We start from the raw sequence: 26,728 nt of genomic DNA, 5'->3' as shown, positions 1-26,728 counted from the left end.
CAGCAGATGATGCTGAAGCACTTTCAGCGTACAGAGACTGGGACTGTGAATTCCAGTGGACAAGCAAGAAAGTCAACCTGAGGCTTGGTGTTTCCCTAAGAGCAACAGCAGCTGCTCGGGGACCACTGCAGTCCAAAACTTCAGTATTTTTCAGCCAGACAAGGTAAAGGTCAAAACATTTTCCATTTCTCCTGATCAACACGAACCGTCCTATCTCCATTGATTATTGTGCCCTAAGACTTACATCCACAAGTATCAAAGTTACGGTCACAGGTATTGCTATCCCTGCGATCTATACGGACTGTAACCCCAACCGTCTCTGCTGTAAAATTTAACAGCTCAATCTAGTGGTTAATTAAGCCGTGTCTAAGTGCTGTTCTGCCACTCAGGTTTCTAACATTACAACCATCAGTGGTGCAAAGGAAAGCCCCACCAATACAGTATGCTCAATCTGAATTTATACAGTAACGCACATAAATTTATTCTTTTCTCATTCCAGCACTGTATATATTTACTGCTACACATTTAATTTTGCCTGCTATTTCAAACACGTTTGCATTTTGGTATGTTGTAATTGTATTTTTACTTTTTTTTGGCTGCTGTAAGGTTCAGATCTAGTAAGGAAATCAACATAAGTAGCATGAATGGGAACAGTGCAATGAGCAATATATATCTATATAGTTTTCCTTTAGAAGAAAATACCCACTAATGCTGTGTTTAAAATCGTCCCTATTTAGAAAAGTAAAAACAGCAGTCCACTGGGAAAAAAAAACAACAAAAAATCTACAAACTGGGTGTTCCTATACATAATGATGAGGAACCAAGCTTTGAAGGTCTCAGTGCTTCTTTATTCACAAAGGAATATTAGCTAGCTTCTGTCCAAGAACCTCAATGCGCCAAATCAGTATGACTGACACTCAGAGCTCTCGAGTCTGTCAGACAATTATTTCGTTCCTGTGTGAAGGGGAAAAAAACAAAACAAAACAAATTAAGCAGATGTCCAGACAGTTGAAGCAAATAAACAAAATTACTAGTTTTAACAAACAGGAACAAAGAAATACAAGGGCCTATGAAGAACTGGCCTTTTCGTGTTGGGTAGGGGGACACTTTTCTGTACTCTAATAAACTTCTTTTTCCCCAGCTGAAAAGATCTATTGGTCATGTATATGCACCCTTTACAATCCTGACCCAAGTCCTAACAGAAATGCAAGAGCCCGTCTATGGGAATTGCCATGAGCATCTCTAGTGGGTGAACTACAAAAGTCACAAGAAATGAGAACCAATTTTAATATCTCACTGTACGCAAACAGTAAATTACTCTTCTGGAAGTCACATAAACTATATACTAAGGATCCAGTTTAGGGGCATCTATGGCACGGCATTATGAAACCTTGGCGCTCTTGCTGCAAAGAATTATGCTTTACCCTGGAATTTTTTGGGGCTGAAGTTCCCCCTAAGCAGTTTTCCATACATGTCACACCACAGAAAGCTCTGCAGTACATTCATTAGAGATAATATAGTTAAGACACCTTTACGCCACTCAACAGTAAAATGAGAGCCATACAGTTTGGGCTTCCTTGCTACTTTAGGACAAACAGTGATCAAGATCCTCACGTAAAATTCTGTTAGTACAGAAGCAATTTTATCCTCTTAAAATTAGTTGCAGTTACTGTGTTAGTAAAATGCACAAGCGTTTAGAACGCAGAACATTGCTAGCTTATTTGACACAGTGATTTATAAGGTAAAAACAGGATATGAGAATTAGCAATTGGGCACACCACATACAGTTAAGCAAAATAAGGTTTCATATTAGCAGAAGCATAACATAGATGAGACAAACTTTTAGAGACTGCTCCTGTACAACCTCAGAAACAACTGAAGTCGCATGTAGGAGAATCTGAACACATACAGCAATTAAGATAATTGGGCCCTTTGCAATACAGGGAGCTGAAGTAAAAAAAGGACTTAACTGGCCTTTAAAAGTTCTTGTATTTTTAAGTAGCATTTACAAGAATGTAAGTTTACAAGAATGTAAGGTCCAAAGCCACAGACTGCTTGGTATCACAAAAGCCAATACTGGTTGGACTTAAGCATTTGCTTAAAATTAAGCATAATTCACAGAAGTGTTACAGAGGGATGCCTTAAGCATACGCTTTAAACATCTTTAAACATCTGAAGTAGGATCTTACCACTCACTGGGAGTTTGTTGTTTTATTATTTATCATAGTCTCTTTATCTCAAACCCTACTAGTAATACCTATTTTTGTAAGAATATTGTAGGGCTTCTTACTTGAAAATGATCTTCAGTAGCCTTGCCACCCATGTTAAGAACATTCAGAGAACTGGCACGCTTCATGCTGCAACCAGGACAGTGAACATGCAAGGATAAACCAATCAGAATAGCTGAAAACTAACAGCTCTAAAAACACGAGTATAACAACGAGCAATGCACAGTTAAGGGAGTTTGAACAATGCCCCAAAACTGATCTGAGGGATACCCTTTAAGGTAACTACATCACTTAGGATATATTTATATGCAGTTCTAAATTACATATAAAACAAAAAAAAGTTACAAGCTTCTCAGAGCTTAAACATTTCAGGCAACAGATTTAATTTCAACTCAAAATCTCAATTTTTAAAGCACATCAAATTAATACACTGACTTAGCACTGATTTTTAATTAACATTCTCAGTTTCAATTTTACGCAGCTTCTTACAAAAGCATCAAAACATTCAGACAGTTTAAGAAAAAAAAATGTGGAACATGAATTGAATTTGTCATGTAGGCAGCATTTAACTTGGAAAACTTACAACAAACATTAGCAATTTCTGCCTCATCTAGGTAAGTCTTCAAAAAGCATTTTAAAATCTTTTATTTTAGACATTTCAAAGTTAAGGGAAACAAGATGGTTGCTGCCATTAACTTTGGTTATGCTTTTGGCTTTACAATGCTCTGAGCAGTGGCGGTAACAGGCTAAAATACCGTATTGAAAGCAACAGATGAGAAAAAAACCCCATTTATCTCCTACACAAGAGCTACTGACAGACAAAGCATCACTGTATTTTCTGTAATATCTACTGCTGTTTGAGATGAGGATTAATAATTTACCTTCATTTCTCTAACATATACAAAATTTAACAAAAATTATTTTAAAGTGCGTGTAATGAAATTCAAGATTAGCCTTAAGCTTCCCATCATCACAGTGACTGCAACAGGAATGTCTGATGTCCTCTATCCCAGGCGTCTGTACAGGACTCAAAATGCATTACATTTGCTTGGATTTTTCACTAGCTCCTTTTAACTATTTCAAAACTACTAACTGAGAGCTTTGAATATGTATTTGATGAACTATTCATGAGACGAGGCCCTGAACTGCTGTGCTACCTACAGCTTCAGCCGCAGCTGGCTGATGCGAAGTTTCCAGTGCCTTCCAGTAACATGGAAAGGTTTATCCATACAGATCACATTAGAGATTAACCAGTTTCCCTGGCTACTGAAGCAAGACTACTAACAGTCAGAGTCAAGCACGTATTTTAAATGCTTTCATAAAGCAAAAGCTTAGCAGAATAATGAACCAAAACACTAACAAACACAGGCAACAGCTGCCACATAACATAGGCTTACTGGTTTTTCCCCAGCATTAAATCTGAACATTTCAAACACTAGAATGCACAGAATTTAAAATATTTGACATGAGTGTTAGCAACAACAAAGCAGACTCATGCATGGTATACACCTCTCAATTTATTAAAGGAAACATGTACGACAGAGGTTATATATGTAAGTCAAAGGAAGTTAATCTGTAAAACACAAACACAGTATGACATTAGACTCTCCAAAAGAGCATAAAGGTTTATGGAAAACATTCCAGGGAAACAGAAAATCCAGCAGTAAAAATTTACACAAGTATTTTTAGGTTCTTGCTGAAGTGCCAATTAAAAAAAAAAAAAAAATTTAATCACATGAGATACTAATTTGTTTGTGGGTTGTTTTTTTTGTTTGGTTTTGTTTGTTTGTTCATTTTAAATCAACATACTTAAGAACTTCAGTCTGGTAAATGTACTTTTAATTCCCTCCATGTGAAGGGAAACACGACTGCACAAATAGCATGCAGTTGTTTATCAGGTGTATAAATATAGCAGTAATGAAAGGTTTTGGGTTTTTTTCCCCTTTTAAATTACAAATCTTAACTGTTCTGCTGTATGATCAGAATTTTACAGTGAAAAAATCAAACCTAACATTAATTAAGCAAAGTTAAACTATTACAGAACTGAATTCTGAAATATGATAAAGAAAGAACAAACAGATGTGATTCTGTGATATCACGCTTCAGGTACTGTATGTTTCAAGGAACAGTTCTTAAAAGATTTGCTCTTTGTCAAAAAGGCTTCTACATGATTTTAAAGAAACAGCTTCCCTGATGAGTTTTCCACTTACTCTCTTCAACTTTCTGCATCAAGCAACAGTGTGAAAACTAAGTCTGTCTTTCATGCTGTGATACTACAGCATTTCTATTTGAGTATTTCTCATTCAGGATTGTACCAGCACTGTCAATTTCTATTTACAGAAGCACAGTTTAAGCACACCAGGTCTAAATCAATTTCAAAATAAATTCTTCACAGACAGGGAATGCAGAGGTGGACTGGTAAGGAGGGAGACACTTGAGTCTTGTATCTAGAGTGGCTGGCTTCACAACAAAAATCATTTCTATGTATGCTATGTCAGTATTGTAATCTTCAGCTATCAAACAAACTAAAAAACAAAGGTTTGCATAATAAAAACTGAATATCCTTTTTTATTAATTCCACAAGCAGAAAAAAACCTCACCTCTATTTACTAAAGTTTTTTCAGAAAATTAAATCAAAATTATTTCTTGGAATATCAATATGTACAGCTACGCTTCATGACCTACAAAGCTGGTGTTTAATACCAGGAATCTTAGCTGGTTTTAATAACAAATGCAAATATAAATTACGATTTTAAAAAATGTCTATATCTTACAGGAACAGAAATTGTAGTATTTATTGTCTTACACACTCAACGTGCATGTCTACATAAAAGCCTGTCAATGCAACACACTTATTGCAGGTTTTAAGAATAAATTATTCTTTGAGAACTACACTGACATCTAAAAAACAAGATTGTTTTGTCAAAAAAGGAAAGCAAGGAAGATACTGCTTTGTTTTCAAATTTGTTTCACATCAATGTCTTTGAGCACTCTTTTCTCGTGATACAGATCCTACCTGTGGGTAAGATTACTTCTACCGTGGTCAAATAACACTGCTGAAGTGAAGACAATAAAAATGGAAAGGAATTCCAATAGGACACTGCAGAGCCAAATGTCTTCAGTTATACATAAGCACAATTTTCTACACCTATAATCACGGAGTTACTTTACCTGCAGAAGTTCGCTCTGTTTACTACAGAGAACAAGGAATATAACACTAGGCTTTTAAGAAACTTAAAACCTTTCTGTGTCTCACAGAAATTAGGAGAAAATGCAGAATTAGCTATGAATATGTGCATCTATTCTTACAAGAATATACCTGAACTATGAACAGCTCTAGACAGAACTGAATAGAAACAGAAAAACCAATGTATAAAACTGCTTATACTGAAGACAAAGAAGGAAATCCCTTTTATTCTATTTTGGCTTGCATTTGCTTGTTTTCCCTGTAACATTTTAGATTTACATATTTCCTTCTAATTACAAGTTTTTCACAGTTTAATGTCAATTTATCATCTCAGAGGCAGTTCTTAATGATGTATCAATAAATGCAAAGGGATTTTTGACCTTCAATTTGATTCTGTGTCTTCAGCATCAAGTCTCTGGCAGCTAAGAGTGAAATTTTAATTAACAATTCTAAAGATCAGCTCAGGTTGAATTTGAACAGATACGCAAGGAAGAGAATTCTATGTGTACTGCAGCTGTACACGATGCTTTATAGTTGCATAAAAACAATAAGGGAAAACTTCATTGGAAGGTTTACAAAAACATATTGAGACCCTGCCTCCAGATCCCTGTCTCAGGTATCACCATCATCATCTACTATATTACTCATAGATCCAGTTTCTCCATCAGAAGTTAATCCAAGTTCTCCAGTTTTACTGTTTTAAGGCATAAGTTCAAATTCACATTGTCATACAGTTTCCTGCCAACTAAATGAGTTCCAGTTTTTCCCAGCAAGGGGAAAAAACCCTGCAAAGCTGACTGCAATTATGTTGGGGGTGAGGGAGATCAACCACGAGTGCTATTACAAAAAATAGTAGTATATTTTAACATTTCAGCATCTCTGCAGTAGCCAATAAACGATGCATGTTTTTAAGAATTTATTATAAATATTACATATATCCAAATCCATAATCATACCCTAAATAGGAAAGAGTAAGAAGTCAGATTCATTAAAATTTGAATTTTTACCACTAAGTTCACAGAGGCCAAAATGTTAATGAGATGCACAACTAGGTTCAAGTTTTAGAACATTTTCCTCTGCTCTCTGAAATGTGGGGTTTCCAAAAATAGAAACTGAGAAGGGCTCAAGTCAGTAACTCTGTCTATACCCACAACAACATATAAAGCTATATCAAGAACATACCAAGATATTAAGCTATATCAAAAATGTTAGTTGTGGGTGTAATTCAAGCTTTTATTGTTAAAAAGAGTAACATTTCTTATTCTTCACCACTGTGCAAAAAGGAGAATTTTGCAGGTAACTAACATTTATCAATCATTATATGATGCTTTTGCATTCTTCAAGCGGCCAAAGCAGTCAAAAGGGAGAAAAACATTGTTAAAATTAACTCTTAAAAGCAAATATAATTCATCAGATGCTACCAAACTTTCATTTTAAGTTTAAGAAATCATTTAAGAAATTATTTCCTGTTTTATTTTTCTTTTAAGATACAAATCTGTAGGATATACAGTTATCTAAGCAGAGAAGAAAACACTGTCCTAGGTACTGCACTAGGCTACTAGAACGAGGGCACACCAGCACAGCTAAGAACAGATAATTACCCTGGATTCTTTGGTTCACTGTCTCGTGAACTTCCTCCCTTCAGCTTTCTAACCAGCTTCTCACTGCTGCGTCTAATGGAAGCACGAAGTTTGCTAAAGGAACCACTGCGTTTTAAAGATCCAGTGCCATCCTGAAAAAAATTGAACAAATGTGAAAGTGCAAGAGCTTGTCACCCTCCCCCAAACCTAGCTCAAAAACATGTCATTTATGATTTTTTTTAAAGAACTGCTATTAATATATACTTGGTACAACTACCTAAACACAGAATATCATATAGTTATAATTTTACCAAAACAAAAGGCTTCATTCCAAACTGTAGCAAAGATTTCTAAAATGTGAAGACGTGCTCAAGCCACGATTCATAATAATTACTGAAATCCCACCACAGTAGTCAAACAATTCACCATCACCATGTTACCGTTTCATATGCATGCACTGTGGTTAACAGAGCAAAAGCTCCAAGCAAAAGCATTCCATTACAGTCTAAGGAAAAAAACTGGTTTATTTTTTCTAAACATCTACATTACTTGCAAAGATACTTAATTAATCCTAAAATCCTTAAACAAAAATATTTCCAATCAGAAACATGTACGGTGAAATTCCTATGCCTCACTTTAACTTTCACCAAAGACAATGTAAAACACGACGAATTTTTCATACATTGCATTCATGTTTTACACCGCTGTGATGATCCAAAGAAACTTCTAACTTACCACAATTCTATTTTTAATTTAAAAAAAAAAAAAAAACAAACCAAACCCAAGAAAACCCAACAGTTTAGTAAGATTAGAAGTGACCACTTCCTTCTTCATAGAAATCCTCTGTGATTATGAAAAAAGAATTGTAAAAGAAGAAAGCAAAGTACTACTAAGCAGACAAAGACAGACACCTGAGTTGGAGTGAGTTTATTAGAAGTTAGAAAGACAAATACACAAATCACTGAACACCAAGATTAGTAGAGAAAAGCATAATTGCCAAAATCTCACACAAAGACTAAACAGCAATGCTACTTTAGAATAATCATAAGTGAAGACATCCAGAGTTCCATATTGATGTTAACCATGTAATAGGTCTCTAAATATGTTTTAAAGCACTTGGAGAACATGCCTTACTGTTACGGGTTTTGTTTTTCTCCTGTAAAGATCACCATCATGCCATTTCAATAATACCTTGTGTGATACTTTTAACTACCTTTTTTCCATAGTGAACAGCTACTGATAAAGTTCATCGTTACTTTTTTTTTTTTTTTTACTAATGTATTACACAGCAAATGGTTGTAATAACATTTTGTATGACTAGATACATATCTGGCAAAGCTACACATGTACAGAAATAGAAAAACCAAAAAAAAGACACCAGCGCTGAAGGAATGGCCAGTTTACAGGGGAGTGTAGCTCTGACAAGAATCTTAAGGGGTTTGCTAAAACACAGCAGTCAGTACTGAAGAGAGAAGTTAAAGCTTGAAGATGGTGCACGCCCGTCATGCAGGAGACAGTATAAGAATCACAAAAGGCATCTAGGCCTGTCAGAAATGGAGAGAGAAAAACTGAATGAAACTGTTGGGAAAAATTCAACAGTTTTCAATTTTGAACAGTTACGTTTACAGTATTTCTAGGTCACATTCAAAACAATTTTTTCCAGAGTAAATATTTGGACTGTTTCAGTACAAAGTGTAGGCCCCTGCAATTACCAGAACGTACATCGTTATAAGTGTCGCCTGTATTACCAACATGCAACTTACAAACGAGCATGGATGAGGCTGTGCATTCCTTCAAGTTAGCATTTGTACAAAATACCAAACACCTTTAAGAAGGGATTGCTAAAGAACTTTTTTTTTTTTTTTCAGCTGACATTAACACAAAAATAAAGAAGAAAAAAAAAAAAAGAAGAAAGGAACAGAGCAAGGTGCATTCATTTCAGCTTTAACTTCTGTCAGGAATTTTCCTTGAAACAAAACTGCAAGAAGAAAGAGGTCTTCCCCCAACCTCCAGACAAAATTCCGTTCATTCCTTTAAGGAATTAGAATCCAATCAACTTGTGTCATTTCAGTTTCATGAGTGTTTTTTAGAACATATCTGTGTGTATATATGTATGCAAGTGGAACTTCTCTACTTTCCCTAAAGCAGTGAGGCAGCTGACAGAATCTACCTTTAACAATAAGCTGTGGTTCAATTTACATAATTTGAGTTCTTGGTGTAAGTACAGAGACCATTACTGATAGTCTTAAGATAACTGTTTTGAGAGCCTTTACCTACAGAACTGGAATGAACAGGAATTAAAAATATTCTTGGAAATGGCAAAATGCTTTGCTACCAAGTGATTAGAAGATCAAAAACTAACAGTATTTATGTTTCAAACTAAATTGCATATATTGTTCACTTTTGAAAACAGAGTTCATCTTTGCAGGACTGAATAAATTGCAGTCTAAAATCCAATCAGAAGTATTACATAAGTGAAAGGCTAATTATTGCAATGGTCTTAAACCAGCAATGCAATAGCAGTGATAATGATCCAAAGAATAAAGGCAAGACAAATTTGGTAGGTATAGAGTATAACTTACATTATGCTAACTAGCACATTAGGAATAAGCAGACAAGCTTTTAAGTACTTCAAATCTGAAATAAAAACATTAAACTCCCAAGTTCAACACTGACTGCATGATTAACAAAACACTTTTAAAACATGAGCTTTGGATAAGAAAAAATTCCTAAATCCAGCATAAATGAACAAACAAAAAAATCACGAGAGAAATCAATTTCTATGGCAAAGTTTAATTGCCATTTTTATGTCACTCAGAATGAGAACCACCTTATTACTTTTGCTTACGCCTCTCCACCATCACCATCTCCTGTACTTTGTAGCTGTTTGCTACAATGACCCTCTGACTGACTGACACTTCTTACTAAACAAAAGCAACTCTTACCAGCTAGACTCATCACTAGTCTATGGTAGTGAAATTTATTGCTTTCATTTCACACCTGGAAGTGGACTCACGTGCCCCAAAGTTTGTCTTTTTTAAGTATATGGGTTAGAATAAGAAAAGGTACTTCCTCATACTAAGAATATTATCTTAAACTAAGCACTATCACAACACCAGTCCTGCAACTGGCTGCAAGATTTACAAATATGCCAGTTGCAGATATCCACTGTAATTTTTTACATACAAATAGAATAAGGGATAGAAATCTTGGGATTTCTACCTTGAATTTTTAAGATTAAGTACTTCTTTTCATTTTCAAGTATCTTCTGTTATCTTTAAGGGATGGACTTTATAAGAAACATGTAAACACGTCCTATACAACCTCACAAAACATGTCTGTTATAACAGTTAACAGCAGGTTTACTTCAACAGACATTTCAGTTATTTTTAATGTGGATTACACTACATATGGAAGTCACTTCATTACAATAAATCTTCCAACAAAAATTTTTCATTGAAGTTTGTTGCTTTACACGCTCTATTCTCTTTGACAGCCAACAGTATGAGTCACCTTGACCACTTCAGATGAATTTAAATGGAAAAGGCAAGCCTGTCTTCAGGCTCCACACACAGAATTAAAAATTTCTACTATAGTTTACGATTCAGAATATTTTGTCTGGAGGGAACACACGAGGGTAAAAAATACTACACAATATAAAGTAGAGGGAAGAACAGCACTGAGATAGAAACAACAGCAGGGTAGAGGGAGAGAGAGTTGCCCACTTTCTGTAAAACATGTAATACCTCTTCTCTTAAGAGGGCAAAAAAGAAATAACAGAGATAAGAATAAAGCAATGCCACTTCAGCAGACTAAAAATGAAATGTTTGTTTGCCCTAAGAGGTCAAAATTTAATCTTTCAGATCAACAAATTTTACCACTGAGTGTGATTCAAATATTGACCTAGAAATACTGTCTATTGCTTTTCCACAGAAGGCTCTTTCAATCCAAAATCTGCATGCTTGATTAATTAATGTCAATAACGGAAAAATAGTTTAAACCATTTAGAACATATAGTCATGCAAAGTACAGTGAAAATTAAGGGAAGAGTACAGTACACAGTTCTAACGCTGAACAGGAAAAATGAGAATTAAAAAAAGAGTTATCCAACCTTAATTTGGCTTTATTAATGATGCAGTATTATTCACAATAGATGCTGATTGACTGTCTTGGCACTGAGAACACCAATGCCAAGAAAACAATAATAAAGAGACAAAAGCAAAGATGGAAAGAACATTCTCCTTTAAGACTAAAGCAGTACGTGTTTTATCAAGGTTTCTTTGGAATGCTAAACTTTGCCTCATGTGGCTAAAAAAAAAAAAAGAAGGAAAAAAACAGATTGCTATTGTAAGAGAAATGAAACTTCAGAACATTTGATACTGCAAAGTAGGCTACTTCCCCTCCCATGCAGTGAAAGTAGGCAACACCACTCCTATAGTCTAAGAGAGCAATTTCAGCAGAACTGCAGCTGGGAGTTAGTTAACAGTGCAATATATATCCCATTGCCAGGAATGGGATAAAGCATGGGAAAGCTGGTGACAGAAGCAAACAACTACATAAGCCACATCAATAACTGAAAGCTTGCACTGTCTTCAAATTAGAGGAAAACAATGGTTAGATAAATACATATGTAACCCTATTATATATAATGTTTTTACTTTATGACAATCAGCATTATACAGTGGAGCCAATATATGGGAAACAAAGAGGAACAAGCCCTGACTCCAGTCAAATTCTTATACAAGAAAGTGATATTAATATTTCACTTCAGAAATGTGAAGTTGCTATCACAAGAGGCAGTGCCTCTTAAAATGGATTGTACAGCAGCTTGAAAAGTTACATTCTTTCCTCTAACAATTTGGGCAAGGAGATTGGAATTATTTTAGTGTTAGACTGATCACTTTAATTTACTCTAAAACTGCTAACACTTAATACATCTCCATAGCAAATATTCTTTGTGATTCCAGTATTTTTAAAGAAACATTTAAAATAAGGTCAAATATGGCATCAAAAGGACAAAAGCAAAAGTAAGTTAATTGCTAGAATATTTCTACCAGTAAAAAAACCACTGACAAGCAATTGTACACCAGACCATAACCAGGACACTCAATCAGCATTAAACAACTTAGAGTTAAATACAACTGCTTGGGATTCTTGAAGAAATTAACCATTCAACACAACAACAGAAAGGATATTTTAAAATTTTAAAATATTAAGATTTTTTTACATTACGTTATGATAAACAAAATGTTATTTTTCATTTCTTAATTGACTCTTCAAAAATTACAAAATACAAAGTAGATCAACCAAGAAACTACTGAAAACACAATGGGCTGGTGAATGGACAATTGTATTTGTTATGGTGATAATTTATCCAAGCTATTTTCTTAAACTGTGTACTGTACTTACCCCATTCCACTCTACGCTCATACTCACTTCCTCGCCTCCATCAGGACCACTCTCGTACTTTACCACATCAACATTGAGGCTTTCTCGGCTTCGCCTTTTTTCTATGCTCTCAGGGTCATTCAGCACTTCAGCAACTCTCTGTTTATGAACATTGTCAAGACCCTGAGAATTAGATAAAATGGGAAAACATTTTATTACAAGCTGTATTAATCTACAAGTGAAACACAAAAACCATTTTAAGAGAAGGGCCAAACCAACCCGTAACTCCATCACCCCGGTTCTGCTTTCAAAGGGCAGTTAGGATGAGCTGCCCTTTATGCTTTGCAAGAATCGACATAGCATGAAGTGGATAGACAGTTTGGAACTTTGAGAATTCAGTGACTTGCCATTCTTTTCCTCCTTCCCTTACCAAAGCCTCACAGTGTTCATGTCACTCACCTGAAGCCATCTGGCCACCAGCTTAATATTCAAGCAATTTATAAATCACGAACAGTCAATGCAACACTCAGTTTTCCACCTATCAAATGGTGAAGTATTCACCCACCTTTGGAAAGACTGTCGCAGGTACCTGAATATCTAATACCTAAGACACAGGTTGTGTCATTTAAAAATAGTCACATATGAGACTTTGGACAGTAGTATCATTTATCCTTCAGAAATAAATCAAATAGAAAACCTTAAAATTGCTAAAATACCTCCTGTGAAAACCCTGCACTACAAATAAAGGCAAAATCTTTACCAGAGAAACTAAAAAGTAACAAAGGTCAAATCATACTCATCTTCAGTTTTGTTTTCTTTATAATAAACCTACTCCACATGATAGATAGTATTTGCTGACAGGAAGAGAACTCAGATGAATGCATTACACACAAGAAAACATTCTGCATCTTTCACTGTGCAGTATTAGTACCAAAAGCTGCAGGGGATCTGTGGGACAAATCCACAATACAAAAAGTGAAAATCATGCAAAAATTCTATTTAAAAGTAGAGTGCATGAATAAGAATGAAAGTTGGTTTAGCAGCATGGAGAAATCAGGTTCTTGGTTCCCATACAGCTGCTTTCCACTTACTGAAGAGCAGAACAGCCCTCCCTAACGTAATCCTACACACAAGGAAGCACGAAACCATCATATAATGATCATATATTCTCACTTCCACGTGGCTGTATGGTGCAGAAATGTGGCTAGAGACAGACATTACAGAAGTGTAAGGTCAAAACAGCTTTTGCACCAATCCCTTTAGCAGCACAGTACACAAAAAACCATGAAACTATTTAAAGCCACCACTAAGAAGGTGATATATACATACATACATACATATATATATACATATATACACACACATACAGACTCTAGGCTCTGTTCCAAAGCTATCATCTCTTATTTACCTCTCATGTTAAAGAAAAAAAATTATAACGAAGGGTCAGGGAACTGCATTTTGCCAGTTTGTTTGGTTCTGTCATGAAAGTTGAAGGATGAAGAACTTCACTGGTCTTCAAAAATCTAGCATATATACATCCCAGCAGCTAAAGCAAATAAAACATGTGAAGGAGAACAAAGCTGTGGAAGACTGATACTTTTCCACACTTGGGAACAAAAGTATCTCCTTACTTTTAGCTTAAAAGGGGCAATGCATTAACCTTGTGTGTCCTCCTTTACTTTAACGACCTACAACAGAAAGGTAGTGTCAAATGCTACTCGTAAGAGAGCATTGTTTCCTACATGTCCAAATCTAATGCTGTGTGTAATGTGTCATATTATGGTGGTATATGATGCACCAACAAAAATCTGAAGCATGCTTAATAAAAATAAAAGTAGCAGCAGCAAGCCTCCAGCAGGCTCTATGGAAAATGGAGACAATGAGCAGTTTTTGCAGTGGTACTGCCAAGCTGGAAGTGGGCTGATTAAACAGGGACTCTCGAAAAGAGACTTCCCAATAGCAAAATCCTCACATCCTTAATCCCCAAATAATCAATTCCAAGCTTCCCAGTAAAAATCTGAACTTGAAAAGTTGGTGCTCTGTTTTGTTGGGGTTTTTTTTAATATGAAAAAAGGAAACAAAAAAAATACAAGGTAAGTTTTCTTCCAGTCTTCTTATTACTATTATATTATACCAATTTATCCTGGTTGTATCTGTTCACACTGAAAAATTCTGATGTGTAATGGCAACAGTAAAACTAAGAACCAAAGCCAGTATGTAAGTGCAGTGCATATTCATTTCTTATTTTCAAATTACATTTGAGTAAGAGACACACCAAAAATGAACCTTCAGTAAAAGTATGTGAAAATCATCCTCTATCAATTATTCCCCCCATCTTTTCTTTGCTGAAGAACTTTTCTCACAGATTCATACTTTCTTTTCATCAGTTTCATTCCATTTATTTGACAAACACTGGCAAGTTTTCCATCATTTCTTGTGGAAGAAAGAACTTATGCAAACTTGCAGCAAAGGGAACTGATGCTGAATTCACTAGAAGAGCACAAGGTTTGCCAGGAACTTTTTTGTTCTCTCCCTTTTCCACAAATCTGCTTCTATATACATCAAACACTGCAGTATCATTCTTTAAAATACCATTTCACATCAATAAACCAGCACATTATCAATAGAGATACAGTCCATCATCTAAGTCAGTTTACTTGAATTCAGAACTTGACTATAAAATTTTACGTGGACACATAAGGAAAAAAAAAGAAAAACCAAACAAAACAAACCACTTCTGAAAGAAAAATAAAAATTTTATTTACTATTGCATAAAAGCAAAATGAAAACTGAACTTTCCAAGTTTTCTTTTATTCACTTATATTTTCTTATTTTGCTTTCCATTTTAACACTGACAAGCCATGTTTGCTTGTCCAGTCTTATGTACTTTTATCAAAGATGTTGTATCAAATCATCTAAAAAGGAAAGAAAAAACAAAAAGCCAATAAAATCCCAATGAAAACAAACTCCCACCTTCCAAGACTGAAAAAGGGTTACTTGAACAGCAGATTTCAGAGCACAGAGACAGCACAGAACTTCTCCACATTAGAACAACAATAATGCCCCGTTAAATTGTAATATCCATCCCATTGGTTTCAAAAGTAACAGAAACAGCAACTGATAAATTTATAATAGTCTTCTAAAGGTCTGCACCTTCAAGTTGTAGGCAGAAACAGAACATTTGTAAGTTTTATAGCTCCCTATTAAAAGGAGAACAGCATTACTGGCAAAGGAGATTATCAACGGAAACTCTCAATTTTCCCTTAGCTACAGCCTATCACCCAGGACACGAAGCCAATTGAGAACTGCTGACTGACACTGTTTTCTGCTCTTCCATTTTCCACATAATTTCATCCTCAATTTGAATCATGTCTCTGGTACATGGTGCCACTGCCCTGGTAATTAACCAGTTTGCAAGTGTTAAGATGGTCTCGGTTTATCACCAGTTCAGACTGAAATTAGAGGGTGATACCAGGCACCAGACACTGAATAGCTAGAAGTTTATATTCTGCATGTACGATAGATACTGAAATTGAAAATCTACGTGACCACCATGCAGAAATATCATTAAGGACAATTTTCAGACTTGCCTGTTTACGAGATCTCATTGCTGCCTCTTCTAATGTTTCAGCAGCTTCAAATTTGCCCTGTCGTCTGTAAAGTGCTCCGAGGTTCTTTAAGGTAGTTGTTACTGTTGGACTGTTTATAGAAAAAAAAAAAAAAAAAATATACACACACACAAAACTCAATTCACAAACTAACAAAAACTTAATACAGTATTTATCATAATTTTGGTAATTACTCTTTAATAAATCTCTTGAAATATACTCTACTGTACTTCACATATATATTTCAAAGTGCATTAATGGTTCATACTATGATTAGTCAACAGCCCCAAAAGTGGAAATTAGTAACTAGACTCTAGATCTACTCAAGAGAAAACTGGAGTTCTATATCCTTGTGTTTCTCAGATGCATCTCCAGGTGAAAACTTCGCTCAATCTGAGTATGTCCAACTGAGTAATTGTGAAACTACCAGAAACCATGCCTGCTCATGCATACAGTGACCATTACTGTATCACGCATTAGTCACAAAACAAATCAACAGTTCCTTTCATCAGCTTTTACTTAGTGTTTATTTGCAGTTTCTATGCATTCAAACTACACTTGAGCATTAAAGAGGGAAAAAAAAAATTGCACATTCCATTAACAAGTCTCACTCTCCAATAAGACTTTTTTTTTTCAATGACACAATGAGAATTAGCTCAGTTACAGTATTGTTGCATGAAATTTTGCTCCTTTAACAGTAGAGAAAATATTTCCTCATGCATTAGAATAAACTACTACATGAAAAACTACTCAACAAAATGTATTGCACCCAGAATTCAGGAGAAAAAAAGAGCAAATCTCAACAGTACAAAGGTTCTGTTGCTTGTTAAGTACAAGAATTCAAACACTGACAAAGTGCAAAACCCTCATTGAACACTGTCAGTATTAGGTGCAGGTTTCTTCCTACATTGTAACACCTGCACGCTAAAAAAAAAAAAATAAATAGGCAGTTAAGGAGCAAAATTAAAGGAAACAAAAAAAATGTACTTTTGTTCACCAAGTATAAACCAAGCTGAAGTCCTTGTTCCGCCTCCATTTTAAAGGGCGCATTTTCTTTCACACAAAACACTATTCTTCAGGCTTTAGAAACTCAAATACTACTGAGTTGTGGCAGTTCAACTTTGTTTTTTTTGCCAGATAGAAAACTCAAGGCTCAGTTACTTGCACAGTCTCCTTACTGCTTCTGGCCCTCTCTAGAGGTCTTGCTGGAGCAGGGAGAGCATGTATGCCAACCAACGGTATAAAAAGAAAGAAAGGTGACCTATGCTTCCATGTGAAGGGCTGCCAAGAACACAAGTGGTGAATTTTTATATCACTTACTAGATCTAACCAGCCTAGATTAAAAGCAGCCCCAGGACTTGAAAACTGCTACTGTGTTCCTGAAACCCAGTCTTGGGGCCTGAATTTTTAATACTGTAGTTTTTATAGTCCTAAGCAAGCAGTTGATTTGGTTTCAACTTTTAAACGTGCTTTAATCTGACATTTCTGCATACTGGGTATTGCCACATTGTTTGACCTGTAAAGAAATTACTCACCTGTCAACTTTGCAAGCTTTGTACCAGCTACCATATTCTCCAAAAGTTGTGCCATCTTTTTGCTTTCCCTAAAACAAAAGTAACATTGAAAAAAAATAACTGATTTGTAACTTAAACAGTAAAAGCTCCAAGAAAGATTTATGACAACGGCCTTACTTTGCATTCTTCCCTCTCTTCTGCATGCATCCAAATAGGCTTATTTTCATCTGATGAAACAGAAGAAAATATTTTATAGGAGTACAAAACTACGAAGTAGTCATTGTTTGATTTTCACCCTTCTGAAATGAAGTTGTGAACCAGAGAATTATACTATTAACACCACAAAAAAGTTTACTGTCCACACTACAAGCAGCAGATAAATAAAACATGCACTTCTTATTTTATAGTTTTACAATTCTACCTTCTTTTCTTATCTGAACCTAGAAACAGTTACTTCTGAGAAGCTTTGAAGTCAGAATATGCTGTCATCGATCTGTCACGTGCCTAGTTCTGTGCTAGAAAACAGGCATGTATTTCTTTTATCATAACAACTGTTTTGACATCTACTAAGTGGTGTATATGCTACTGTCATGGAATGCAATGACAATTCTTCACTGTGATTTATAGTTGATAAAATGCATTTGACTTCAGTGTACAGTGTAATTCACAATTTAAGGGTATTTTACCCATTCTTTAAATGTAATAATGGAGGACTCATATTAACAATGTATTTATTACGCCATTAAAAATCATGCACTGACTTTATCCTGTGACTGGAAAGTGACACATACTTTTCTGCCTCTATAAAAATACCAATTTTTTTATTTTTTGGGCATAAGATAAATTATGCCAGAAATATAATCCATAAAACATAAACCTACCAAGTCTCTCTGATGTAAGAAAAACTCTCCTTTTGAATCAAATGTTACTGCCGCACCTAAATGTTTTCTTCTGATGAATGTACCTCAATGCATTTAGAATCTCACTTTTTAATTCTACCTCAAGCAGACAACAACTTTAATCAGGATACAATTAACTTCCTACAGATTTCATTTAATAGTAACTCCAAAAATGAAACGTACGTTCAAACCCAGGGACTAAGTTTCTTACCATCTACAGAGCCGAATTCCCGTTCGTGAGCGCGAGTGAGAATCTCTTTGTATAAAGTTTCCGCTTGCTTAAATTTGCCCTGTTTTAGATAGCAGGATGCCTGAAAACAAAATACCCCCCAAAAGATCGATAAGCATGTTGTTTTATTTAGCTTGATAAATAATAAACACAATACATGCTGAATAAAGGCACATTTCAACTCATTAGAAAATTTTACTTTTTCTTAGATTTACTCTATAAAAGGCTTACCAGGTTATTCTTGGTCTTTGCAACATTTGGATCATCTGGTCCCAGCTTAGTTTGGTAAATCTCCAGTGCCCTCTGATAGTAGTATTCAACCTCCTCATATTTACCTTGGTTCTGGCACAGTAAAGCCAAGTTATTTAATTGTTTGGCAACATCAGGGTGATCTTTCCCCAGAACCTGAAAATTAAATACCTTGTATTAAAACATTCTTCAATCATTATATCAGGGTTTAGAAATGCATCATTTAGAAATACCCTGTTAATTTTAATTCCTCAACAATTCAACACGAGGATGACAAAAGTAAAATTTGCATTTGAAAGATGCGAAAATTAATTCTATTACAAACTGAGAATGCTGCAGAACAATTTACAACAGGAATAATGTAAGTAGTATAACAACATTATACACAGAGTATTATACGAAGAAGACTGAAGATGCAGGCAGTCTCATTGACTAATAAATATCCACACATAGTCATAGATTATCAACTTTAAAATGTTAATGAAGTTTCATTTTTAACTCCAATGCTTTTGACAAATCAAAAATTACTTAACTAACAACGAGGAAAGAAAAACGTAAAGAAGGTTAATTACAAAATACAAACCATACCCAGAATGCTCCAACAGCTCCACAGGACTACTGGAATTTACTACTGGTTTGAGCTTCAGGCACTACTAACTACTACAGCATTGTTAACTCTGTAGTTTATCTGTCAGATCTACCCAACCAAAACACACAAAAAAAGTACAAGTATTTAACTTCGCCCCCTCCCCAAAAAAGTCCATTCAAGGGGCTGTATTCCTTTGAGTATACCTTTTCTCTGATTTCCAAAGCTCGCTTACACAATGGTTCAGCTTCTTTGTACTTCCCTCGTTTACCATAAAGTACTGCAAGATTGTTTAGAGTTGCTGCCACCTGTCAACAGTAGAGAAATATCAATTACACTGGAATTTGCCAATACAAACATCTGACAAATGAACACATCTGCAATGCATTGATGTTTTCAAATTTTCCATGCACAGGGTAGAAATCTTGAAATTTGCAGATGAAGAACTAATTATTGTTGAATGCACACATACACAAACGAGGAAAGGCAAAAAAACCAAAATCACAAAATACTTTTGATTCATTTGTGGAAGCATCATTTAGGGCACACATTTTCTTCACACATTCTTCTCTTACCAAGTTACCTCTCACCTCTATACTCAGAGCTGCTCTGCTTCACACAGGCTACATGAAGTGAGATACCACATTAATTTTAAACACTAAGTACAAAAGTTTGATTTATGTTTTGTTTAAAAGCAGCAATAAAAATAAAAAATCAGAAGTACACCTTCAATCTGAGTTTAATAAAGAGATTTGAGTAAGCAAATTGAAATCTTTCTTCCCAAATTAATTTCCCATAGAAAATCCATGCAATCCAAAATCAAGAACGTGCAAGTCATTTGTGGTGAAACAGCACTGAATATAATGCTCAAAAGGTACGTTGAATATTTAAGAGAAAACAAAGAATTTTACATTGTAGCCTCCTACCTGTACTGTTTAGAGACAAGGCAGGTCTTAAAAACTTTCCTGTTGAGTTTAATATTAGAATAAGTTGAAAAAAATTCAGTGAAAAACACAGCTAAGAATATGATATTGCATGTATACAAACCGCTGGATGATCTTTGCCCAAAGTCTTTTCGCGGATAGCCAAGGCATCATTCAGGAGATTTGCTGCATCCTTGTATTTGTTCTGGTCTCTAAATTTTAAAGAGTCATAATTAATACTGAGGATTCAGAAAAGAAAATAATATAAATTAAGCTGACTTCAGTACCAGCCTAAAGATGCCAGTACAAAAAAAGATTAATTGAGAATATATTCAGAAATCAGGAAGTAAAAACCTGAATCCTGTAACTGTAATTTGCTGGTTGAGGACTAGCAGGTACCACTTCTATACTGCTGCCCAATTTATACCTCTAGGTTATCTGTAAGTGGGTAATCAAGACATGTCCCCTCATTAGACACAAAAAATTTTAAAAGTATCAAAACCAGCTTCACTCACAAAACAAAGGCACAGGCAAAAATGCAGTAACCTGTTTGACTTTTAAGTATAAAGAGACATATAAATATTGCGGGACTCTCTTGAGGGTTTTAATAAAAAACAGGGAATGGAAAATAATACAACAGTCAAGAAATGTTAGTCTGAACATTAACAGGTTGTAGCCAAATATCAATTATTTATTTAACTGATATTTATCTATGTCTGTATACAAACCTGTACACCAAAGCAAGTATGTTCAACATAGTGGCAACATCAGGATGATCGTGACCCGAAGTCTTCTCCAGATCTTCAAGAGCTTGTTTACAGAGAGGTACAGCAACCTCGTATCTACCTTGGGAAGCGTACTGAATAACAAGATTATGAAGGGTCCTTAATCTTGCTGGAATTTCATAGCCACCTTGCTGGGCAGCAGCTGCTGCACTGCTATGCTGCTGTTGAACTGAAAGAAATCCGCAAGATTTCAAGTTGTTTAAAAGATGACTGTCACTAAAACATCTAACATTACTGCTCAATGACACAAAATGAGACTCACTGAATTTTACTTCTTCAATACAAAGCATTAGTAAGAGAACATATTTCACAACAGTCATGCTGTCTTGAACAGTGACAGTGAAAATATGACCATTTTATTCTTCATACTCTATCCAGTACTACATCAATATTATTTTAGACATCTACTAGCTCAAAGGGCCAAATGTAACAAACCAATGAAGAAAATAGAAAATTATTTCAGCTCAGCAAATCATTAACAATTCCCAAGACTACACCATCATTTTGCACTTACAAATATCTACATTTCCCTATAGAAAGGCACATTAACATAGAGAAGCCAAATACCTGCAGAAAAGCTCCAATGATTTGTCATTTTTCCTTTAGTCTCCTCCTCTAAACACACAAATTTTTTGTTTCCTTTTGTTTGCTATACCAAGGAATACTTAAGGTTGGCACATAAGGGATTAAAACACCTTAGATGCCATAAGCAATAGTTGCAAGAGAAAAGGCACTGAGTCAAGGATAGCGTCAACCCTTAGGTTTTACTTACTAACCCTCAGGCTTAGCCACTTATTTTCCAGTAGCTCCTAACCTTTGGTTGTTGCAACCCCCACCCTCTCATTCCTCCTCAAATTTACTACCCTTTTTCTCCTCCCCTGGGAGATTTCCAGGACAGTTGAGAAAAATACCTCTTACTCATTTTCCTTAAATTCTACCCAACACACAGGATAAGGGCTCCAGCTGTGAGCCTGACTTTCTTCTCTCCTTTCCATTGAGCAAAGAACACGCTCACAGAAAGCAGGAGCCTTTTTATGTCAGCGGAATCACACAATTCCAAGCCTACATCCACAATCACTGCCTACCAAAAGCACTGAACCATTTCAGTACTTTTCGTGGAGGTCAGGAAATTACTGAAATGTCAACTTTGTAAAGCAAAATAAGGTAGATGGACTAGGCAGGTATATAGCCAGCTTTGCCATTCAGCTTTCCTGCTACAGAATTGTAGGGAAGGAAGGATGAGCTCGGGATGGAGTTCGTGGTCAACACTAACCTATTCTGAACTCTTCACATCTTCCTTCCATTGCTGGCTGCGAACAGCATTACCATGCATCAGGCATGGGGTGTATTTTGTGTGTGCGCCCATAGAGGAAGTTCAAACCTGCCAATTACACAGGCGGGACCCTTCAGACATTTTCTTCTGAAGTCAATTGTCTACTAAGAACCATTATACAACTAGCACACTGCATACACACTACAATATCAATGCGGTGGATAATACCAGCTTTACACTCATATGAAAAGCACATTTCACTAAGCAAGGCTTATCTAATAATGGCTTCTTTCAATCACTCCACCAACCTGCACCTCAAACGTCACTGCATATTCATCAGTCCTTCTGACCTGAAGACAATACTTCTACAATGAGTAGTATAACTAAGGAAGACAACCATAGCAAAGCACAGAAGACTATATGAGGAAAGACTTCAGACTAATACCTTCCCCCAAATGTTAAATCAGATCACTAAAAAGGTCATTAATAGAGTTCACCATCTGGGCACACCATCAAGAAGCTTCAGTGTTTCAGAATCTGCCTCAGTCACTTGGAACAAACCTTTTCCATTCTAAGGCCCACAGGAAAGACTGAGGGACCAATTTTGAGCTGAAGTCAGTCCCAAGAACTTTACAACAGCTGGTAAACTCTCTTTAAAACCCTAGGCCCCGGTTCTATACATATCAATGTACAGAATGTGTATCAATGGCTGGTTTTCTTATTCTAGCAGAGGCATTCACCACTCCACTGTGTCCCAGAGGACCCCAAGCACAGATTCATTTTTGTAAAAAGTATCTTTATATTCTGCATTGCATAAATACACTAATATTGTAATCTGGAGTGCACTTACTGCCTTGGCCTTGGTCATCTTCATCATTGGGAAATAAGTCATCCAAAGGCTCTTTGGTGGAATCCGTATCTTTATCCTCCTATAGAACAACCCCAAATCCAAACAAATTGTTACACTAGGCACAAAGGGCAGTCCACTTAACCAGCAATATTAATGAGAAACCCCACATCCAGAACATGAGAATTGCCAAGAATACCATTTCTCATAGAAGTTTAATGAAGGTCTTACAGTCAAATGTATTTACATACTCTGTCCCAAAACAATACAGGACACCTTCAGAAGAGCCAGGAATAGAAATCAGGTCTCCTAGATCTCAGTCTCAATTTAACACACAAGAGCACACTTGCTATTCTTACAGAGACATTATGGCTACTGAAAGTACCCAGTGAAAAGGGAGTGCTACTGAATACACAATTATTTTGTGTTCTTTTAGTCGTGAGCGTAGTTATAGGTGAGCAAGGGAGTAAGGAGATTCATCTCCTGAAGAATAAAGTTTCACCAGCAACTTTAACTCTGTCACCTTAATTTCTTAGTACTCAACCTTCACACAAATAATAGATTTTGCAATCATGATCTGTAAGGTTCAAAAAGAAAAAAAAACAAAAAACCACTTGGAAGGAAGTTCATCTCCCACAGTCTCCACCAGGAACCACATTAATTTCTGCATAATCCATCAATCTATATTGATTGTAAACATCCCAAGATCATTCCAAATACCAGAATCATGTAAAATAAAGAAACAGATCATCCCTCAATCCTGTTTCTTAAACATAGAGTCTACAAAACAGAAATAGTTTAAGTTCTCAGAAATGTTAATCTCAGTAAGGAGAAAACCCAGGAGCAGAACACATTCCTATTTTTCTGGCTATCCAACACCTTTTTCCACAGATGAGAAAAAGGCAACTGCTGCTGCTGGCATTCAAGTTCAATGGTGGCAAAGTGGGTGCTCTGCAAAAACAGCAGATTGCTGGGACTAGATCTCAGTTGGGAAGTTCATAGTTTTAAGTGTGCTGATTCCAGTCTCATACTGAGTGGATACAATTGACTATTTTCAAAGGCTAACAAAAAGAGACTGTCCATATGGTTAGTGAAACTATAAAGATGCTTTGCTTACTTTGTCCCTATTTGCCAATTAAACTTGAAATAATGGTGTTATTTAGGCCACCTGCAGATTACAGTTCAACAGCTAGCACATCAAAATCCTAATAGTCCCTCCTTCTGACCCTCTTCTAAACAGGCTTCAGTGGCAGTACTCAGCTACAAATACCAACTCATGAAACAGCACAGAAAAGTTCCACGTGCAACTGACCAAAACAACTCCTACAGCTCACAATCTGTTAAAAAGGATTTAGTAAAGCAGCCAGTTAAGCATGACTAAAACACACGCATTTTCAACCGTTATCTTGCTGAAATAATTGGTTATGAAAAACTTCTTTCCAAGACACAGCTGAAAAGGTCTAAATGCACAATGAGATCTTTCTCTACAGTGCCATTTAACTTAAGAAAACAAAATAAAAGGATAACAAGAAGGGCAAATAATTCATAAGTCTTTGTAAGTAAAAAGTTACTTCTGTAAATTAAAATGGTATCCATTTTCTCGCTAAATCTAAGAATATGTAAGATTCTAAACACAATGGGCTAGCTAAACACAACTGAAAACGTGCAGATGATCACCATGTCTGGCAGAAGGTCATGAAAGGGGATTCAATAACATCCTATTCTAGTATAAATTCTCAACAGGTATAAAAGCTACACACTGATTTCACTAGATGAAAATTAAATATTTTTCTTGCAGTCAAAATAAGCCAAGTCCCCTAGGTACTTTGAATCTTGAATAGTTTACAGTCCCCACTTATTTTAAATGTTGAACTCACAAAAGGAAATTTTTGGCTTGAAGTTCAGTGCTTTGTATTTTTTTTAAGCTAATATGATACTAAATAAATATTTATAGATTTTGACCCTCATATGTATTTTATTATCTACAGACAGTGAAACATTTACTCTCTTAAAACAAGAATGAACTGAACTCTTGGAATCTTTCTGCAAACTGTGACACTGGTACAAGTTAAGCATTTTAACTGCAAGTTTATGTCAAAGACAAATAAAAAGCTTCTATCTGTCATTTCTTGGTAACTGGGCAGATTACAACACATGTGTAAACGTAAGGTGCTTTTTACTACATGGCTACTTACTGATGGCGAAATATCATCGTCATATTTTTTTAATTGATTCATGAATTCTAGATGTTTCTTTTCTTCCTCCAGCTGAGCCACAGATTGCTCACTTTTCTGTAGTTTCTGTTGTGTATTGGCTAGTTCGTCCCGGAGCCACTGATTTTCCTGGCATAGCCGGCGAACCTGAGCACGCAATTTCTGCTTCTCCGATTCCACTGCATTTAAGTGATTGGACAAGGCCATCATCACCTAAAAAGCAAGAGGTGTCACATGACATACTTCCCCTAGAATGCAGTCCTATATTTAACTTAACAGCCTTTTATTATTTAAAACATATGTCAGCTGTGAAATCTGGTAAACATTCAGATTTCTCTTCTTTATATATCTGGTTTTCACTTTTCCTCCAAAATTTTTTACCACTTCAGCCAGAATTAACCTGGAGGAACTCTTGACTAATGATGGTTTTCAATGATGCTATCGGAAGTCAAATTGTTTTAGAATTCCATGAAGATTACATATAATCTTAAAATATATGAAAAATTTTAACTAGGATTTAGATTACTGAAATGGAAGTCTTTGTTCTGCTAACATGAAATGGAGCAGTAATACTTTTAACTTGAAGGATCACAAAAATAACTTAAGAACTAACAGAGAACTCTAATTTAAGAGCTTTCAGACAAAAAAGAATTCTTATATCATCAAATGCATCAAGTCTTTAGAAACTACTTTTTCCTAGAAAGGTAAGATAAAACTCCAGTTCTAATTTCCTAATTCCAGACTTCAGCAACTACCTATTTACATATTCCAAATTGTTGATAATTTAAATTACTTGGCCTATTCAAACAGTGGCATTTATAACATCAGAAAGTATATTTGGGAAGGGTCCACATATTCAAAGATACTCTAACAACATTCTACAAACAACAATGGCAAACTAAAATCCTTTGTAATCTTACTCTCTAGAATTAAATGAAAGAAAAGGTTATTAGTGCTTCAGCAAAGTCAGTTTCACTTTCATAGAAATAACACTTGTGTCATCAGACCTAAACCCACATGACAAAAACATCTAGACAATATTTCTGTATCTTAATTTAAATCCTGCACATCCAAAAAATACTGCACTGTTGCAATCAAAAGAGTGCAAGAAGAGTAGGCTTATCAGGTCTGAGAGTATTAGTTTGAAGTGCAATTGCTTTCCTAACAAAGGCAGTAAATGCAGACTACTTGGGTCCTGTTCACAAAACACCACATGGGG

General features: G+C 35.5%; 1 protein-coding gene across 3 annotated transcripts in view; it reads right to left on the bottom strand.

Annotated features, from left to right (window-relative positions):
- Positions 1 to 556: 556 nt before the first annotated feature.
- Positions 557 to 26,728, bottom strand: part of KLC1 (kinesin light chain 1) — a 27,601-nt gene continuing 1,429 nt past the window's right edge. Inside the window, exons 2-15 of one of the 3 annotated variants that reach the window (XM_010172471.1) lie at positions 25,492 to 25,722; positions 23,300 to 23,378; positions 21,120 to 21,345; positions 20,516 to 20,603; positions 19,675 to 19,776; positions 18,865 to 19,038; positions 18,616 to 18,715; positions 17,683 to 17,732; positions 17,527 to 17,594; positions 15,974 to 16,082; positions 12,405 to 12,566; positions 7,017 to 7,147; positions 2,291 to 2,357; positions 557 to 954 (exon numbers count right to left, since the gene is read on the bottom strand). In XM_010172471.1, coding sequence (XP_010170773.1) covers positions 889 to 954; positions 2,291 to 2,357; positions 7,017 to 7,147; positions 12,405 to 12,566; positions 15,974 to 16,082; positions 17,527 to 17,594; positions 17,683 to 17,732; positions 18,616 to 18,715; positions 18,865 to 19,038; positions 19,675 to 19,776; positions 20,516 to 20,603; positions 21,120 to 21,345; positions 23,300 to 23,378; positions 25,492 to 25,722 — 1,653 coding nt within the window. In that variant the 3' untranslated portion in view covers positions 557 to 888. Of the gene's footprint in view, positions 955 to 2,290; positions 2,358 to 2,676; positions 2,710 to 7,016; positions 7,148 to 12,404; positions 12,567 to 15,973; positions 16,083 to 17,526; positions 17,595 to 17,682; positions 17,733 to 18,615; positions 18,716 to 18,864; positions 19,039 to 19,674; positions 19,777 to 20,515; positions 20,604 to 21,119; positions 21,346 to 23,299; positions 23,379 to 25,491; positions 25,723 to 26,728 lie in introns of those variants that run through there. The other 2 variants (XM_029086109.1, XM_029086110.1) reach the window with 2 other exon arrangements.

Source organism: Antrostomus carolinensis, unplaced genomic scaffold (genome assembly GCF_000700745.2).
Source record: "Antrostomus carolinensis isolate BGI_N321 unplaced genomic scaffold, ASM70074v2 scaffold1320, whole genome shotgun sequence".
In the NCBI taxonomy this organism is placed as follows: Eukaryota; Metazoa; Chordata; class Aves; order Caprimulgiformes; family Caprimulgidae; genus Antrostomus; species Antrostomus carolinensis.
Note: the sequence above shows the minus strand (reverse complement) of the source record. Positions and strands in the feature narration are given on the sequence as shown.